Raw genomic sequence first — 19,542 nt, forward strand, 5'->3', positions numbered from 1 at the left:
GAATAATCCCAAAGAGAAAAGAAACCCCCAAACCCAGCTAATATTCTAAGGAAAGAAGATGGAATGGTAAAGGGGACATTAATACGCTTGCATCTTAGAACCATGGCATACAGAGGGCTAATACTTGAAAGGAATGTGCACAATTAATTCTGAACCTAAGTTATGACATGGACATTGATTGGAAACAACTGAAAAGCTTTAGAATGAGCCTTTAGCAAAGAATTCATGTCCAAACAGCACCTCACTATCCAATCAGTTAGCTCATCAAATTAAAGTCATGACTCGTATTTTCCAAAAACAAAGAACCTACAACTCAATAGATCAAGCCACAAATCCTCCTTATGTTTTAGAAATCCCTCAGTTAACAAATCCATTTACCCGAAATGCAGATATAAACTATGGGCATTTCAACCAAAAGAAATGAATTGCATGCATTGAACAGTGATAACTGATAATATGATAACACCATTAGCCATAACATTCTAAACAACCTAAAGTTATTTGGTGGTCCTTTCCATGGTACATAAACCTTAGATAGCTTTTGGCATCTAATCCCAATGAGTAATAGAGGAGAGTTTGATAGAGGACCATTAGATCAAGATGACAATTCATTGGGATCCAAATTGAAATATGAGGCAAGATCAAATTTCTTCCCTGTGTCCACAAGGATGCACATGGAAGGCTTAAGATGAAGTAAGGTATATCTAGAACAAGGGAGTCAGGCTTCACCACTCTACTATTCGAATATACATCAAAATCGAAATTGGGGTCAACATTCAACTCTTATCTTCCATTGAACGCACTTGCCCAAGTACTGAACTAACATCAAAGCTACTACCATTTTCTTTTGAATTTGGAACTCAGGTCAACACTTAACATGGCCCAACTCAAGCAACAAATTTTCCTTCGGGCTACAACAGACATGCAACGCTTCATTCAAAATTACCATGACAATCAGAACAAATTATTACTCCATCTCAAACATGAAAAGCACCATAAAAATAAGGAATGAAAGGAGGGAAGAGAATCACCTGAGTAGATAGATCAGGAATAAAGTGAAAACCGCCTCTTCTTATCCTTCCTTAGCCTGTCCAAATCTTACTCGAATTGTCGACCTCTTCTTCTTAACTTTCCAACAGCCAAACCCTAGATCTCAAAACTCCTGTTGCAGCCCTTTCTTCTCTCTCTGTGAAACCCTCTCTAACATTCTATAAACTTCTTTTGTTTCTTCTTCTTCCTCTTCTTCTAACCACCTCTACAAAAACGCCCAAATTGTAAACTCCTTTATACCCTCCTTTTCTTTTCTTTTTTTCTTTTTTTACAAATCTCACAGAGATGATGATCAAATAGAGATGAGAAGTGAAGAGGTCGATTGATGCGGATGCTAGGATCTAACTGGTGGAGAAATGGCCGGAATTAATGAAAGTGGCCAGAGTTGTAGCTATGGGTTTTAGGTTCCAAAACAAGGGAAGTGGTGGCTGATGAAGGGGGTAATGGTGGATGCAATGGAGAGATTGGCCGGAGTTGGAGCTGCAAGAGAAGAAGAAGTTGGGGTTGGATTGGATGGTTTCAATGGGGTTTTGATGGCCTGATGGGATAGAGGTGGAGGGTTTGGAAATGATGAAATGAAATGGGTTTCAATAGGGGCTTGAAGGAGATGATGATGATGGTTGGGAAAGAGGGTTTGAATGAGAAAATTTGAGAGGGATGGAGATGGCGATTGGAATGGGTTTGCCGGATTCCATGGTGGTGGTGATCGGAAGTGAGGAGATGGCTGGCCGGAGGTAGATGTTATGGTGGTGGTGGTGGTGGTGGTGCTTGAAGGGATGATGGTGGCGGCAATGGAGAGATCGGCCGGAATGGGGTGGACAATGGCCGGAGAACGCAATCCGGCAACTCCCCTTTCCCTTCTCTACTCTATCTCTTGCCCAAATGAGAAAAACCCACCTCTCATTTTCTTCAACAGAAATCCCCCCTCTCTAAGACCCTAATCGGTGGTCTTTAAATATGAAGGGGAGTGATGATATCAACACCCCCCATACTTTGGGATTCACACCCCTTATGTATATGAAAGAAAGAAATGCCATTAGTATAACCATGTTTTGATGTTTGCACTAACTAGTTTGTCTTTTCTGCCATATCTAATTTATGGGCTGATGTGGACACACCCTTACCTTACTAATTCACTCCTCTTTTCTTTTAAAATAGAGGAAAATGATATTATTACAACTATGTTCTGATAATTGCACTAACTCGCTTGTCTTTTCCTATTTAGTTAGCTTATGAGAGCTATTTTAAGAAATGTAATAGCTCTTTAAATGCTAAGGCTGAGTGAATTAGTGTAAATATCAAAATGTGGTGTGCGGACAAACATTTGGACTCAGGGAATTGATTAGAGGAGTGGGAATACCAAAACTATGAGGGTTTGCATGATTTTTGCGAATTTTGGGAAACTAAGTATAGGGGATCAAGGCTTCTGATTCCCGAGGCAAATGATATTTTAGGATTTCTTGGGCTACAAAAATGCTCAACAAGCTTTGCAATGGGGAATTTTTAAGATATTTCGAGACTCGAGTTTTGGGAACTTTATTCGATTTTGAAAATTTATTCGATTCCGGGGTTTAGGGTCCGATCAAAATGGGGTATCTACAGTTACACATATTTAGCTTATAGTTACCCATTAATTGTCATGAAAAGAAACTTTTATTGATTAACATGAGAAATATACTAGGTTTTAGGGCACCTACTCTAACATGAGCACTAGCATTAGGTTCCTTTTCCTGTCGAAGTAATTTGGACCAGTTAACTTATTTTCGCCTAGGATCTCAACTAATGGGTTGAATGAAGCCATGGTATCTACACGCAAAGGAAAAAGGCATAATTAGCAAAACTACAATTTTAGTTAATTTCATGACATGTCCATCAAATCTGGGATTTTGATCTACGATGGAACCGCCCATTGCACGTCTCATACACGGGCCCCTCAACCTCGTGAATCAAGATAAATGTAGAATTTCTCCAATGGGCATCAGAAACTTATTCATCAACTTTGAATAAAGTGGATTCATCTAATCCTATGAGATTCGATTTATGTTCGGCCTCCAAGCATTGCAGTATGTATATCCTTTGGGCGTCAATACCCTTTGCTTGGTTAAGTTATATCCACCGCCTGGGAAAACTATGCAATCTATAATGGCTTCTGCTTTTGCATGTGACCGTCCTATTTCCTGGACTAGCCAATGGTTAGATGGCTATAGAAGGCCACGAGGTCTTGTCCTTTCGACTTAACCCTATTTTTCAACTTGATATTTTTGGGAGGTTTATTTAATGTGGGAGTTACAATCATCATTGTGTATGTTTGATTATGCATCCATTGCATAAAAGAAAAAACATACATTGCAAACCAAACCATACCATCCATCACATGAAAATCAAACCAAACCATGCCATCCATCACATGAAAAGAAAACCAACAAACCATGGAAATAAAAACACACCATCCATGAAACCTAATTTGACATCTTGGATCATAGGGATTCTCCCACTAACCTTATTTGAACAAGGGAATCCCTACAACACCATCTTGCCAAACTGAGGGTGAATTATGGGCATCTTTGTGCAACGGCACAAGGGAAACTTCGCTGGCCTCAAAGAAAATTCCCAAAGGAGTGTAATCTGATTTGCCTCATTATATGAAGCACAATAACATCAGCAACATCAGCAAGTTCGTCCATCTTTGGTTGGATCGAATCCGCCTGCATCTGCTAGTTAATTTGGAGCATCACCAGGCCGCAATATCCATGATCCATCGATGAAGCACCAAGAGAATGATCCCATATTCAATTGGTCTTGGACAAACAAATATAAACTACCCAAGTGTCCTTCACTAGCCTAGGTAATCTATACATCATAATCAATCTCCATGGGAAACCAGTCGTCCGCCCAACTGCCTAGAGGGAGTAATTAAAACCTAAAATAATTAAATTACATTGCGGACTTTAATATTACAAACCATAAATTAAATCAGCACATTAGATCATAACATCCGTAAAAGGATCATGCATCTCATGCATGAATTGAGGTCCAATCTCCTTTTTGCCCATCTTTCACCAATAGCGATCAATTCGCACAAAATCGGGTTAATTCAATTTTGATCAACACACAACAATCCTGATTTTAATTAGAAACATCATAAAACCTTTTTATAAGGTCTAATAAATCAATGTACAAAATTTTGAGCGAAAACAAGATCGTTTGAATTGTTCCATAACGGGAACACAATCCCGGATAGCATGACCATTCGAGTAACTTTGAGTGGGATATAGTTACTCGAATGCTTTCTCAAAGATCTGATCATGCTATAAACACCCAAGACATTATTAGAAAAGTCTATTCCTGAGTTATAGGCTTTTCAAATCGTTTGGGGTGGAGAAACAAAATTTCAAATCAATTTTCAGAATTAATTTTCTAAATTCCAGCAACTTTTTGAAACTTTGAAAAATCACATCTCCTAAACCGCTCGTCGGATTTCAAAGTTTCTTGATGCGTTGGATTCTTATTCGAGTCTACTTTCCAACCATGCAAAGAGATCAGTCTAGAAATCTACCATGCGGTTCAGTTTTCCTGTTTTCAGACAAACAGTCCTTTGTTTATTTTAACACACAAAGGCTGGGAACCTCAGATAGGCGGCATAAATGTCCGGACTCACAGCGGATCACCTCATGATCTATCTTTGGTTCGTTAGCCTCCTAATCTATTTCCTATTTAGCTCTGATACCACTTGTTGAATTGGTTGTAAACCCTCGAGCAAAATTGCTACACGTAGCGAAAAATTAAACTGTGTAGAACAAAAATTTTGCTCTAACCTAGGATTCCTAGGGACTAATTGATTTTATAGTGATTTAATAAACATAAATATAAATACATTATTTTCTGATGAGAAAAAAAGTCTGCGTGATCTACTCCTCGAAAATCCGCCAACGATCTAATCGATGCGAAACCGCAAGTTGAACCGATGGATTCCTTTCGTTGCACAAAGGATCTTGTAAACAACTCTTTGTTTACTTTACAATCTGATCTAAATCAAATTATAATATGGGAATATGTATTTAGATCAATGGAGCTTGATTGGATATTTGTCTTCTTGTTATAAAAGACAAAACTAGTTTATGGAATTGAAGAAGAAGAAGAAGAAGAGAACGACTTTGGAGTGTCTCTACCAATTTCCAGCACCTGGAATTATGGAAGAGCTCTTGCAAACTCTATTCCTTTGTCTTGTATTTATAGAGTTCTCAATTTTCATATGCACATCTAAAGTTTCTAGAGAAATCCCAAAAATAATGGAAACTAGTCATAATTGGAAGCTCCAATTTGGAAACAAGCTAGGTTATTTTTTTCAAAATAGAAACCAAACAATGTGGGGATTGTTTTTAGAAACTCTTGGACTTTAAGAAATCCCTAAATTGAGGTTTTTTCCAAGTAAAAAATATGGTTGCTTTATTGGATAAAAACAATCCCTAAAATATCTCTTACACTCTTTCCTTTTTCTACATTCCTGCTATAAGCCTGTAGGTCAAATTCCAACCTCATTTTCTGATAAGTAAATAGCCGAATTAGAAAAAATTATAAACTAAAAGGTTGTATATCTTTCAAAATCCTTCGAAATGAGTACTTTTACATTAATTTTTGACAAGAGATGAGTAAGCTATGACTATTTTAGTAAAACCAGTCTATAAGCTAAACTTACAATTGTTTATTTATTTATTTTAATTAAATAAACATATTTCTCCCATCCAATGGGATAAAAGCTCCATCCATATTTTTCTATAGTTCCCAAAATACCCTTATGGATTATACTTAATCATTTTGGTATTCCCAATGTATCCCATAGTGCATATACACTATACATTGTATATATCATTTCAATACATCTAATACCACGAAACTAGTTTGTGTAAGCAACCAAATAATCGTGGGACCTCTATTCAATAAATTATAATAGGTAAATCGAGTAGTGAGTATGATCGTAGCAGGGATTTAACGATAGATCCTACAGAACCCACAAGTGGGCCCCACTGCGATTATTGATCCGTAGCCAATGCTACAATCGCATTGAGTCAGTGGCCTCTATCGAGATGTAACCCTGAAGATAACCGTCAAATCATCATACCCCTAATCACATCAAATGTGCAGGTTCTTTATCCAAGTCCACATCTACTGAGTTGAGTCCTACGGGGGGTGGACATCAACTACCCCCTGGGCTCACTCATGGTATACCTTTCAGTCAAGCAGTGGTGGCCCGCTAATGCATTTGCTGAAAATATTTCAAAAACTTATTTTGTGAAATCCTTTTGATATTCACTTTATTAAATCCACCTGGCCAGGTATTTCTCTACGCCTACTGCTCTGACCAAAACCGTAGACATTATCCTATAAAATAGGTGGAGAATTCCATATTGGGTACCACTATTGACCTCGAAGGTTTGTCCAACACTCCAGTACTACCCTCTGGTGACTCCAAGAGAATCACGGCTAGATACACAAAGAATGAGAGACTCGCCAACAGACCAATATGACCCCTCAGGTCAAAGGACATGTAAAGAGTCATGTCTGGTGGAATAGCTCAACTGTCTCTTGTCCACAAGCTATTTTAATGTGATTATGTTTAGTACGCAATCTCATTGTCGTACCCATTCTATCTTGCTGAGGGTCCACTACCCGAGTGATTGAGATAAGACTCCACATCACGTGTATGTTGGCAAGATAGATGCTAGTTGTATATAGGAGGAGGCGTCTAACCTCAACCCCAACTAGGAACTATTAAGGTCTGCAAATAACCAGAATCCCTCCTTGCTCTTTAGGATCTGCGAATACATGAGCATGAGTTCCTACTTTGCTACCTAAGAACAAATACGTGTCAATAACAAGTAGCATGTCACACTTATTTATCTTTTAGTTACCTATTAATTGTCATGAAAATAAACTTTAATTGATTAACATGCGACATATACTGGGTTTTAGGGCACCAACTCTAACAGCAACCCCATGGCCGAATGGGTATTTATAGGGTTTGGAGGGAGGTTCCCCAAACCTTAGGTGGATTTGGGGAACTCCCCCTCCAAACTATAAATATTAAAAATATCTAAAAATATCTATTTCGTCCTTTAATGGTTTGGAAAGTGAACATTCCTGGCTTTCGGGTCTCTAAGAGCGATTTCTAATCACCGTGAGTGGCTTCGGTTTTCGAAGACAATTTGCCGTTGTAGGTGAGTGCTATGCGATTACAAAAAAGTACTTTTCGGCTACCGAGTTCTAGTTGCTGAACAGTGGTTCCCAGACCCGAAAAGTGGTTTTTTGCTACTTTTTGGGTTTTCGGGTCTCCGTGAGCGATTTTCGGTTACCGTGACTAGTTTCAGTTTCGGAAAAACAAATTGCCGTTGTAGGTGAGCACTTTGCAGTTTCGAAAAAGTAATTTCCGGTTGCCAAACAGTGGTTCCCAGACCTGAAAAAGTGGTTTTTGGTACTTTCTGGGTTTTTGGGTCTCCAAGAGCAATTTTCGGTTACCGTGAGTAGTTTCGGTTTCCAAAAACAATTTGTCATTGCAGATGAGCGCTATGTACTTCCGAAAAGTAATTTTCAGATGCCAAAACTGAGTTTTGGTTGCGGAACAATGGTTCCAAGGCCTCGAAAAGCGGTCTCCGGTAGGCAAAAGTGATTTCTGGTGACCGAAATGAGGTTTTTGGTAAGTGGTTTTTGGTTCCCAAAGAGTTGCTTTTGATAGCCAAAAGTAGTTTCTAGTTCCAAAGGAGTAGTTCTTGATAGCCAAAGGTGGTTTTCAGTGTCAAAAGGTGGCTTTTAGTAGCCAAAAAGTGATTTTGGGTTCCTAGAAAGAGGTCCCGAGTCCCCGGAAAGTGTTTGGAGTTTCCCGGAAAGTGATCCTAGGTTCCTGCTTGGTTTCTAGCTCTAAAGAAAAGTGGTATTTGGTAGCCTGCTGTTTTTGAAAACCTCAAAAAGATCGAGAGAGACATCGACGGAAGGACCAGAGAAGACTCGTGAATCATCATAGGAATCATCATCATGGCAACCAATCATTAGCCCGACCTGACAAAATGGGGTGTCTACATATATAACTACAACACATTTTGATATTTGCACCAATCCTTCTTGTATTTTTTTGTTTAAGAGAGCAGTAACAGGTTCTTACATTTCCCAGAGAGCACCGCTAGCAAAACAGGATCCCATTTTGTTAAAGAAATGGGGATTCACCATTGGTGATATGTAGGGGTGTAAACGAGCCGAGCCGAGCCGAGCTTGGCCAGGCTCGGCTCGGCTCGGCTCGTTTAGCTCAAAAGCTCGGCTCGGGCTTGAACCAGGCTTGGGCTCGGCTCGGTCAGGCTCGCGAGCCTCCGAGCTCGGGTTATATTAAGTTCACACGCCTAATCTTCCCTGGATAGCCCTATCTAGTGTAATTTAACTACTTTTTTTACACTATGGGGGGTGGTCCAAGTAACAAATGGGGTTTCAAAAATGAAGTGACATATTTTGCCTCCCCCGTTCACTCCCTGGACAACCCTTTTAGTGTATATATTAATATATAATACATATATTTAAATATATTAAATTCTTAACGAGCCTTAACGAGCCGAGCCGAGCCGAGCCTGGCCTAAATCGGGCTCGGCTCGTTAAGGATTCGAGCCGAGCTCGAGCTTCCGAGCCCGAGCCAAAATTGACACCATTAGTGATATGCGTGGTTCGTATCACTAAAAGACAAGGAAGGGAGCACAAATCCCCATGGAGTAAAAAAAATTTGGAAATGGTCAAATCTGTCTGTCATATCATTGCTGTCTATATATTCTACACTAGATCCCGTCTTCAAAGTGTTTTCCTTTCGTGTATCATTTCACTAGCCAGTTAAATAAGAAGAGACGAGCTGAGGTCGTGCGCTTATTAAAACATAGTGTGCGGATATCATTTCCTAATGCTAAAAAAAAGTAGGAAAAAGAAAGAAACATAACCTTGAATCGCCTACATGTGGGGAATTAGGGTTTTAAGCTTCCCAGCTATTGTAGCCCTGTCACTGCAAAAACCCTACAGACTAAAATCCTACTGCAACTCCGCCATAAACGAAACCCTAACCATGAAAACTCTAGACGAAGCAGATGTCGGAATCCATTGCTATGTATCTCACCTCCCTGGCTTTCGCGGCATTCTAAAGCATAGGTATACGAACTGCATACATCCATTTGTTTTTCGTTCCTTGCAATTTTTTGAATGATAAAATTAAGATTTTTGCCATTTTCTTCTTACAGTTCCCTTATATCAGTTCACAATTAGATATATAACATTGAGTCTCCAAATTCTTTTTTCTTTTATATTGTATCGAGTTTCGAGATATCATTTTTGAAAATTCCTGCTTAATATTTTTTTTATCATCAATATTTAGGTATGCGGATTTTATCGTAAATGAAGTAGATTGTGATGGAAATGTTGTTCACTTGACCTCCTTTGATGTGCCACCTGAGGTAATTTGCCAATTTTGAATTGCGTATTTTTGATTATCAGATTATTGAGGAAAAATAATGAAAGCCCTATGACACTGTTTGTATTGCAAGAAATATTTGTGATGGAAATATTTATCTTGGGGAACTTTTTTTCTTTCCACAAAATAGAGGAAAATGATATGATTATGGTTAATTTAGAGGGATACCATCATAAATAAAAGGTCCCTTTAAATAAAATTTGAATAGGGTTGGTTCCAATTATCTTTTTCGCATGCAAAAGACAATGAAAAATTTTAGTCATATTTTTCCTTTCCAAACTTTTCCACAAAATTCTTGGCATCCAAATAGGGTCTATGAGATGCTTTTTTTTTTTTCATTGTTTGCTTTACTTTTTTTTTTAAGACAGCGTGATTTCTCTTAAATTTGATTTTCAGAGGATAGAGGAAAGGGAAGAGAAAGTTTCTGATATGAAGGATAGAAGTTATGCCGCTGAAATTGAATCCTTTAGATCTCTTGCCGGTGATGTTAATGCTGAATCTTTGATAAGCCTTCTCAATCGAATTCCATCTTGCTGTGAAAACGATATCTCTCCAATTGTTCTTTCATCAGACTCTGACAAATCCCATAGAACGGTAAGTTTTGATTGAATTCTACCTTATTTATACATTTTTAAGATTTTCTTTGTATTTATTTTCATTTCCACGTACCGCAGGAAGTTCATAATTTTTTCAAGGCAAATTTCAAATTCCTTGTCACGGACACTGTTGACGGATCAGATGCGAGTTCTAAATGCATTCGAGTGAGGTTCTGTTTGGGGGCACAGAACAACAAGCGGAGGAACTCTAGGAAACGAAAAGATAGGGGAGATTGTGTGGATTTGAAAGACATCAAGCCTTTTGATAGTAGAGGTTCGGAGGACTGGCCGGAGCATATCGGAAAGTTCCTCATGTAAGCTTTTATAATAGTTTTTGGAACTTTAGTTTTGCACTGTGTATGATTTGAAATACACGAGGCACAAGGCTTCAAAAAATTTATAACTTGGCACGAATGAAGTTATCAGCTATGTATGAGTTGAATTGGCAACAAGTCTGCTCGTAATCATCACTATATATTTTTTGAAATGGGATCATATACACTATATATATTTTTGAAATGGGATCATATACACTATATTGATAGCATAATTTCTATTGTGACTAGGTGGTAATGGCAACATGGATACCCTAAGTGACCTTTTTGTACTATTGTATGCTTATATTCACTGGCTGGATCTTATGGTAAGTAACAAAGGAGCCACTCTATCAAAAGGTCAATCTTGAGCAAGGGAAGAAACATAGGTGGTGATTTTAGTATAGGAGTGTGTAGGAAAATATAGGTGGTGATTTTAGTATGGTGTAACTGCAATAGTGATTACGGGGATGGAGAATTGGGAACTGAAGAAATGGGGGGCGCAGCAACATAGAGACACGAGAGAGATACGGAGGGACTCTTCTTCCTCCGTTTTTTGTTTTTGTTGTATTGGATTAGATCTAGATCTGATACCATGTTAAAGTGAGAATAGAAGAGAGGCAGAAAAAGAAGAGTGAGGGAGAAGATAGTCTCCTTGGAGAGCTCCCATGTAATATGATATATATATATATATATATATATATATCCCCAAATGGGTTACATGTACAAAGACTATAATACCCTTCAACCCAAACATTTAGCAAGTCTGCAACACATGGGCATCGATTATTAGAAAGCAAACCATACATTTCTTCCTTAAGCGGAGGAAGTTAGGTTTTTATTACTTTTAAGAAAATAAAGATGGAGATAAAAAGACAAATGGGTTGGTGTTTCACTAAGGATTTGCCTTTTCTTTTTTGAAGCTTCTCTTCTTCCTGGTTTGTTTTTTTTTCCTTCGCTGATGCAGATTGAAGTTGACTCAATGTAGGATAGGAAGATCAGAATTGGCAAATCCAGTAGAGATATTTACCGTGTTCCATTGCATGATTTCTACTTTAATTTGTTTATTTACTTTCTCACTATATTTATTATTGTGACCTTATCATTGGGTTTCTAAGAGGCGATTTAACAAAGAGATCCTGGAAAACTTCGTAATCACTACTTTGGATTTTTTACATTGCTACATGATGATAGAGAGAGTTGAAGAGAAAAAGGAATATAGAGAGAGAAGAGAATGGCATGATGGGAGATGGGAGATGGGAGAAGATAAAAATCACGCTCTCCCGCTCACGATTTCACTTATGTATTAAAAATAATATAAATGACCAATACACCCTTAAGTGGTGTGAGTACATTTAACACCCGCCCCCCAAGCTGGAATGTATATATTATACATTTCTTGCTTGTTACAAACATCCTTTAACTTAGCAGGCCTTAATGGTTTGGTGAATACATTTGCAAACTAGTCTGTTGATCGAGTAAACATGCTACATATTTCTCCTCTTTGAATTTTCTGACAAATGAAGTGGCAATCCACTTCAATGTGTTTGGTTCGTTCATGGAAGACCGGATTGGTAGGTATATGAATGGCAGATTTGTTGTCACAATACAACCGTGCTAGACCTGAAGGTGGAAAACCAATTTTTTGATAGAAAAGACTGCTACCAAATCAATTCTCCACTTGTATATGACATAGCCTTGTATTCAACTTCAACACTTGACTTAGACACAATGTCTTGCTTCTTACTTCTCCAAGACACCATATTAACTCCAACAAAAGGTACAATAACCCGTTGTGGACCTGAGGAAGAAGATCAGTGGGCTGAGATGATGGCCTGGCTATGAGAAGAACCACCTGACGTGATCCACGTGTGTATACTTTTGGCTCAAAGGTAGTAGGCCGTGCTGTAGTCTCTGTAGTAATTGTTACTGGAATATTTTCCAGAGCAGTCTCCACAGAACTAGGCGGCGGAAGTAGCAGACCGGGCATCTCAACAGGAGCTCTAGGAGGATCAGAAGAATATGGAGTATCCTAGACTGGGCATCTCAACAGGAGCTCTAGGAGGATCAGAAGAATATGGAGTATCCTCGAAGAAATTGACATCTGCAGAAACGAAGGTTTTCCACAGTCTAGGACTATAACACTTGTATCCTTTTTGAGTACTAGAGTAACCCAAAAAGATACATGTCTCAGCTCGAGGATCCATACTCTAGTTTATTGATTCCTGGAGCTAATTTGTGAACAAAACAGGTGCAACCAAAGACACGTGGAATCAGGGAAAGGGATCACCTAATGGATAGAGTGCAAAACACGGTGTTTAGCCAAACAAAACACAAGAAGGGAGACGGTTCCCTAAGAAGCAAACTGTGAGGGCAGCCTCGCCCCAGTAAACCTTAGGTACCCGCATCTGGAACATGAGAGTGCGAGTCATGTCCAATAAGCATCGTATCTTCCTCTCAGTGACACCATTATGCTGCGAAGTATAAGCATAGGAAGACTGATGGATGATGCCACTTGAATCAAGAAATTGATGAAAACCATTACAGTTAAAGAAATATTCTTTGGCATTATCAGTACACAAACAAGAAATAGAACACTTAAATTGATCAGAAATTTTAAAGTAAAAATTGCGAAATGCATTAAAAACTTCAGAACGATCTTTTAGTAGAAACAACCATGTAGCACGCGACAAATCATCCACAACTCAACTCAACTCAACTAAGCCTTTGCCCCAAATTAGTTGGGGTCGGCTAATGAATCCTTTAGAAAAATTTCATGAAGAAGGTGAAAGGATCTTCTCGGCTCAAATTGACTCATTCTAATCTTGACACTAGTTGGGTTCGTCTGGATGGATCAATTTCTTCCATTCTATCCCATCTAAGGTCATGTTTTCTGTTATATTCCTAGCCCTCAAGTGATGCAGGACAATACCTAATTTAGGGAAAATCCTACACTCCTAGTGGGATTAAGACTTTAGGACAATTTAGGGCCTACGCGGAAAACTAAAAGAACACTTAACAACTTACCTAGGCCGAATTAACGCCTAATTAATCTATGGGCAGCAGCAATAATGAGACTTAAATAGCATAAATAATTGTAAAGATTGTAATTAAGGATGAACTAAACCTTATACAAATCAATCAAAGCGATAAGGATTCGTTAGATAAATTGATAATAGAAAGATTAGTCCGAAACTAGGCCTACGCATGCAACCAATTAAAAGAACTAAAGCTAATGCAAGTACCAATGAAATAGATGTACACAAGCATGAAAATAATAATATCCAATGAAGAAAAACAAATTTTTTTTGTCTAGCAGCACTAAAAGGCTAAAAAAGGTCCAGTTTTAGGTTGTAGGGGTATTTTGGTAATTTGGCAGATCTGGGATTTTGGTTTAATACTGCTGCGCAAATCTTAGATTAAGGTTTAGAAGGTAAAAGAAAGGTAATTCTATGGTTTATGTTCTGATTTGATGGTTAGTTTAGGCTATTGATCTTTTAAAAGGGATTCCGGACTTGAAAAGGGGTGAAACTTGCAATAAGGCTAAAATGAGGTTTAAAGTTAGGGTTCTTGGGTGTTTAGGCTGAGGTTTAATCATAAAAACAATCCCTCAAAATCTCATTACATGATCTTGGAGAACAAGGGAGATCTATGGATTTTAGGTTTTTTAGTTTTAGGGTTCAAGAACAAAGAAAATAGAAAATATGATTTACTAACCTTGTTTGTGTTGATTTGATTGAAGAAATAGAAGATAATAGATGAGAGGAGATGAAAGAAGAATGGCTCAAAGCCACCAAGAGGAGAAGAGAAGAAGAAGTCCAAGCCATAATAGCTCTCACAAAAAAATTCTCAATTCTATTCAATATTCAAAAGTCTTTTACATTGCTTTCATAAGATGTATTTATTAGAAAAGAAACCCTAGAAGATAACCTAAAGTTAAAAACTAATGTCAACAATTCATCTAATCTAAAGCAAAGCTAAATAAAGATAAAAACTTATCTAAAATAGTAATCCCGTAATAGACCTATACCACTTCCTAAAAACACTCATAACTTGCTCAAAACACATCCAAATGATGTGATTTTTGGCCCGTTAAATAGGTAATTGAAAAACCTTTCTAATAATACAAAAAAAATGCCAAACAGATGAGATTTAATGCCCAAAAAGTAGGCTACAAATAAAATGACGAAAATAGAAGATAAATAATAAAAAAAGGACGCCCATGTCCGTGGCCCATGCTAGAGTCCCCGCCATTAGTCTCGTCCACGTCTACGCATGTAAACCTTGAATCAACACCCATTGTTGATGTCCCCATCATCAGGTCTTTCCTCACTGTTCCTACCCAAGTTGTTTTCGGTCTGCCCCTACCTTTTTTTACTCCATCAACTTGGCACGAGTCTTCTTCTCACTGGAGCATCCAAAGGCATACGTTGGATATGCCTAAACCATCTTAAGCGGTTCTCTCTCATCTTCTCCTCAATTGGTGCCACCCAAATATAACAAAATATCGAAATCCATATAAAGAGATAGTACGTGAAGGACCCTATATGTTTGAATGAATAAGTTCAAAAGGTCACGATGAACAACGACTACCATGCGAAGGAAAAGACACTCGATGGTGCTTTCCCAATTCACAGGACTCACAAGTAAACGACTGAACAGAACTAGTAATAAAAGAAGATTTTTGAAGTTTCTGGGCAGGAGGGTAGCTCAAACGACAGTGCCACTGATAAGCATCAATAGAAGTATAAAGAGAAACACCAGCCGGCCCTGAATCAAGATAGTATAAACCACCAATCTCACAGCCCAACCCAATCCTCGCCCCAGTCTTCAGATCCTGAAAAGTGCAATAAGAGGGAAAGAAATAAACCGAACAATTTAGAGTGTTTGTCAATTGACACACCGACAATAAACTAACAGGAAATGAAGGAACATAAAGAACAAAGGATAAATAAAGGTCATTAGAGATGGGGACTACACCAACCTCGGAGACAGGTGATGTAGTTCCGTCTGCTAATGTAACAGAATGAGGGGCACTAGAAGGGGCGGACCAGAAAGGAGATTAAAATTATCAGTCATGTGATGAGATGCCCCTGAATCAATTAGCCATGATCCAGAAAGAAAACAAGATGAGCTACCTGGCTGGGCAAAAGTGGCAATGGGCTGCTTGCCTCTATCACGTAGGTGCGCAAGTTCCTCATATTCAGCACGATTGACAAGCATTGAGTTTGTTGGGGTCGATGTAGCTAGAGTAATAGGAGCATGGAGGGGACCATTAGAAGCCGCATCAGAAGCACTAGTAAGGCGGTAGGGGCGAAGCTCTGGATGTAAATTATAACAGTAGTCAACACTGTGGCCATCCATACAACAGTGGGTACAATAGCGAGACCCACGACCATGACCTCCCCCTGAATCACGACCACTGCCACGGCCAGCACCATCACGGCCATGTCCAAATCTCCAAAAAACAAGGCCACGATGTCCACCGGTAGTAGCAAGTGCAGACCCATCAACACGCTAGTCACTGACTGGAACAGCCCTCATACACTGTACACGAGAAATTGTATTAGCAAGAGACGGAAGAGAGCCAGAACCGATGATCTGCTGGCGTAGCTGAAGATAATCGGGGCCCAAGGAGTCAAGATAGCGAACAACATGCATGTCTTCCTGACGCTTTGCAAGAACGACAAGATCTACTGTGAACGGTTGAAGCAAGTCAAGTTGATGACAAAGGGTAAGATAAGAACTATAATGATCTGCTATGGACGTCTCCCTACGATTGAAACCCAACCAGTCATTGAAGAGGTCACACACTCGTGGACGTTATCTGCTTCAGAGTACAAAGTTGCCGCATGGTCCCAGACTTCCTTAGAGGAATCAAGATACATCATATTACAGCCACCTGGGGTTCCATTCAACTCCACAGAAAAGATCGGTTCACTGCATCCTCTTGTTCCCATCGCTTAAAGGAGGAATATGTAGTGGCTGGGAGGCATGCTCAAGAAAGCGAACTTTATCCCAACCAAGAAGATATGTGCGAACTGCCCTCCGCTAATTTTTCCCATCAAGTCTTACGGAGGTCATCCGACGAAGGAACTCCACGTGGGATTAACTAGAAGCTGTAGTAGAAGAAGGGACCTCATCTACCTTACGGGAGGCCATTTGCTTCGAAGACGAATCAACTGGATCCATAAAAACAACCAACAAGTGGCGGCAACCACAACAAGAATGTCGAGAACAACTAACAACAAGTAACCTCCAATACACGAGAAGGCAAAACTATCAACCCAATATCTATCCACGAACACGAGGAATGTCATAAAACATCCGACAACCACCACCAACAACGAAGATCAATTACCAACCCTGGAAGACCATCATCACCAACAACGAACAGCATAAAAACAAAAAGGGCACAACCAAGTCGCGAAGAACTTCATCAACCAACCAATAATCATCGATAGCTCCACCACGAACAACACCAACAATAATGACCACCAACCAACAATCACCAAGAACCAACACCAACACCACCACCAACAATCATCAACCAATCCACCACCGATAACAACCAACGGCTAACTAACAATCACCAACAAGCAACACCGAACGAAAAATCCACAAATAAAGTCACCAACAATCACTTTTTCATACATCAAGGTGCGGTTCCGGGACAAACACAGGGTCAAGAATACCCTACAAACATAGGAGAAAGAAAGGAGGACCACCAACCAACGTCCCAGAACCGATAGCGGAAAAAAGAGAAGAAGAAACAAGTTTAGAATATAAAGAAATTGGAATTAGGGACTGATTTGAGAAGAACTTGAGAATACGAAGATTATTTCAATACGAAAAAGGAAGAAATCGTGTTGGGAGGACGGTGTAGGGTTAGGGCCTAGAGAAAATTACATTTTAGGTTATTAGGGTTAGGGTTTGAGGTGAAATAAAGCTAGGGTTTGAGGTTAGGGATGAAGAAGGGAGTGAGGCAAGGGGAGAGAGGGGCGGTTAGGGTTAGGGTTACGGTTAGAGGTGGAGATTTAGGGTTGTGGGGAGGGAAGAGGGGATTTGGGTGGAGAGTTGCTCCAGATGGGATGTGGATGGAGGTGTAGGGGATATGATTTGGGAAATAGGGTTTAGGGATTTGGGGTTGTAGATGGAGATTAAGCGTTTGGGTTCTATTGAAAAACAAAAAAAAAAGGTTTTGGCTAGGGTTAAGGGGAAAAAAAGAATGAAAAGAGATGAGGAAGATGAAAACTAGATTTGTGGTACCTTTAAGCATGGAGGATCACTTCCACCTTTAGCACTGATACCATGTTAGGTTGCTACATGATGATCATGGTTTCAAATTTCGGTTTCGAAATGCGTTTGGGTCCTCACCGGCTGAAATTTTGAAATTTTTGTCGAAATCGGACGAAATAAGTTTAACAACTATTTTATCTCGTAAAGCATTTCTACCGAAATTACTGAAATTTCGGGATAATATAAAATAGAGAATTGGAATCGATTCCTCACTTCTTAGAACTCATAGAAGGGTGTTACATTAAACAGACCGGGACCGATAAAAGAGTATGGACCGGGGATTCATCCGGGGTCTTTTCTGTAAAATCTTTCTATTCCTTTTTGGTGCATTGTCTTTCATCTCTGCAAAGGTATGGAAATTTCACTGTCCTCCTAGGGTTTGCTTCTTTGCTTGGGCGGCAAGTCGCGATTGGATTCAAACGATCAATTTCCTCCGGAAGCGTGGTATGTGGCTTTTGGACCATTGCCCATTGTGCCTAGAAGATGGTGAATCTGTAAGTCACTTGTTCATTCATTTCAAAGTAGCTAGAGAGATTTAGGGTTTTATATTGTTAAGGTTTGGCATTTCTTGGGTTTTTTCATTTACTATTCTTGAGTTGATATTAAGTTGGGAGTTGGTGCCATGGAAAAGGAAAGGCAAAATGTTGTGGAGAATTTGTCTTTTGGCCACATGGTGGGTCATTTGGAAGGAAAGGAACTCTAGGGTGTTTGATGGGGAGTCTAAAACTCTAAATCACCTTATTGGTTTTATATTAAAGTAATTGCTTTAGCTATTTCGTGGGCAAAGAGTTTACCGGCATTCCGGTTTATATCGGCTTATGATTTGTGGGAAGGATGGTGTGAGGTGTGTGCTAGTGGGGAGATTATATCGCGAATCTTGCAAAAGTGGGAGAATGCGCCTTCGGGTTTTCTTAAGCTTAACTTTGATGGATCGAGCTTGGGAAACTCGGGGCCGGCGGGCATTGGGGGTCTTTGTTGTGATTCGGATGGTGCCGTGGTATGGGCCTATTTGGGTCCAATTGGAGTGTGCGATGCTACCGAGTCGGAAGTTAGAGCAGTGTATCAGGGAATTGAACGCCTCACTAGAGCTATTCTTGATGGTATTATTGTGGAAGGAGATTCTCATAATGTGGTTAGATGGCTGAGAGGTTTAGCGGCTCCCCCTTGGAGATTTTCATCTTTCTTTTATGAAATTTCAGATTTGACAGTGGGGTCTTCTATTATATTCAACCATGTGAGGGGATCTGCTAATAGTGAAGCAAACTCCTTAGCTAGATCTGGGGTTCATCGGCCAGGGCTTGAGTGGTTTGATTACCTGTCTCCTTGATGTATTTGTTTCTTGCTTTTTTCTTTTTCTTTTCTCTTGTAATTTGGTTTGTCCATCTCGGCCCTTCCCTTTATTAATGATATTTTCACCATTTCAAAAAGAGTAAAAAATAAAATAGTTATAAAAAATCAAGTTTTTTGGGTGAAATTCCTTGAATTTCGGATGAAATTTTGGGCTAAATGAAATTTCGGAATTTCGGCCGTAATAAACTATCGTTTCGGGTATTACCGATTTCGGTTTCAGTCTCGATTGAAACCCGAAATTTCGGACCAAATTTCGAATTTCGGTCGAAATTTAAAACCATGTTGATGAGAGAGAGAGAGAGAGAGAGAGAGAGAGAGAGAGAGAGAGAGAGAGAGTTGAAGAGAGAAAGGCAGAGAGACAGAAAAGAGTGGCGTGAAGGGAGAAGATAAAAATCACGTTCTCCCCCCTCACGATTTCACTTATGTATTAAAAATAATGCAAATG

The 19,542-nt window shown here is 39.3% G+C and overlaps 1 protein-coding gene across 3 annotated transcripts in view; it reads left to right on the forward strand.

Annotated features, from left to right (window-relative positions):
* Nucleotides 1-8,997: 8,997 nt before the first annotated feature.
* The window catches only part of LOC143887657 (Pseudouridine synthase family protein), a 132,654-nt gene continuing 122,109 nt past the window's right edge, over nt 8,998-19,542 (forward strand). The window contains exons 1-4 of one of the 3 annotated variants that reach the window (XR_013254327.1): nt 8,998-9,219; nt 9,443-9,521; nt 9,935-10,132; nt 10,213-10,448. Coding sequence is in view for 2 of the 3 variants with exons in the window: in XM_077391772.1 (XP_077247887.1) it covers nt 9,029-9,219; nt 9,443-9,521; nt 9,935-10,132; nt 10,213-10,448 (704 nt within the window). In the remaining variant the exon portion in view is untranslated. The remainder of the gene's footprint in view (nt 9,220-9,442; nt 9,522-9,934; nt 10,133-10,212; nt 10,449-19,542) is intronic. The other 2 variants (XM_077391772.1, XM_077391773.1) reach the window with 2 other exon arrangements.

The sequence above is a fragment of the Tasmannia lanceolata genome, unplaced genomic scaffold, assembly GCF_043159265.1.
Source record: "Tasmannia lanceolata isolate RefF3 unplaced genomic scaffold, GAP_Taslan_0.1 ptg000012l, whole genome shotgun sequence".
Classification (NCBI taxonomy): Eukaryota; Viridiplantae; Streptophyta; class Magnoliopsida; order Canellales; family Winteraceae; genus Tasmannia; species Tasmannia lanceolata.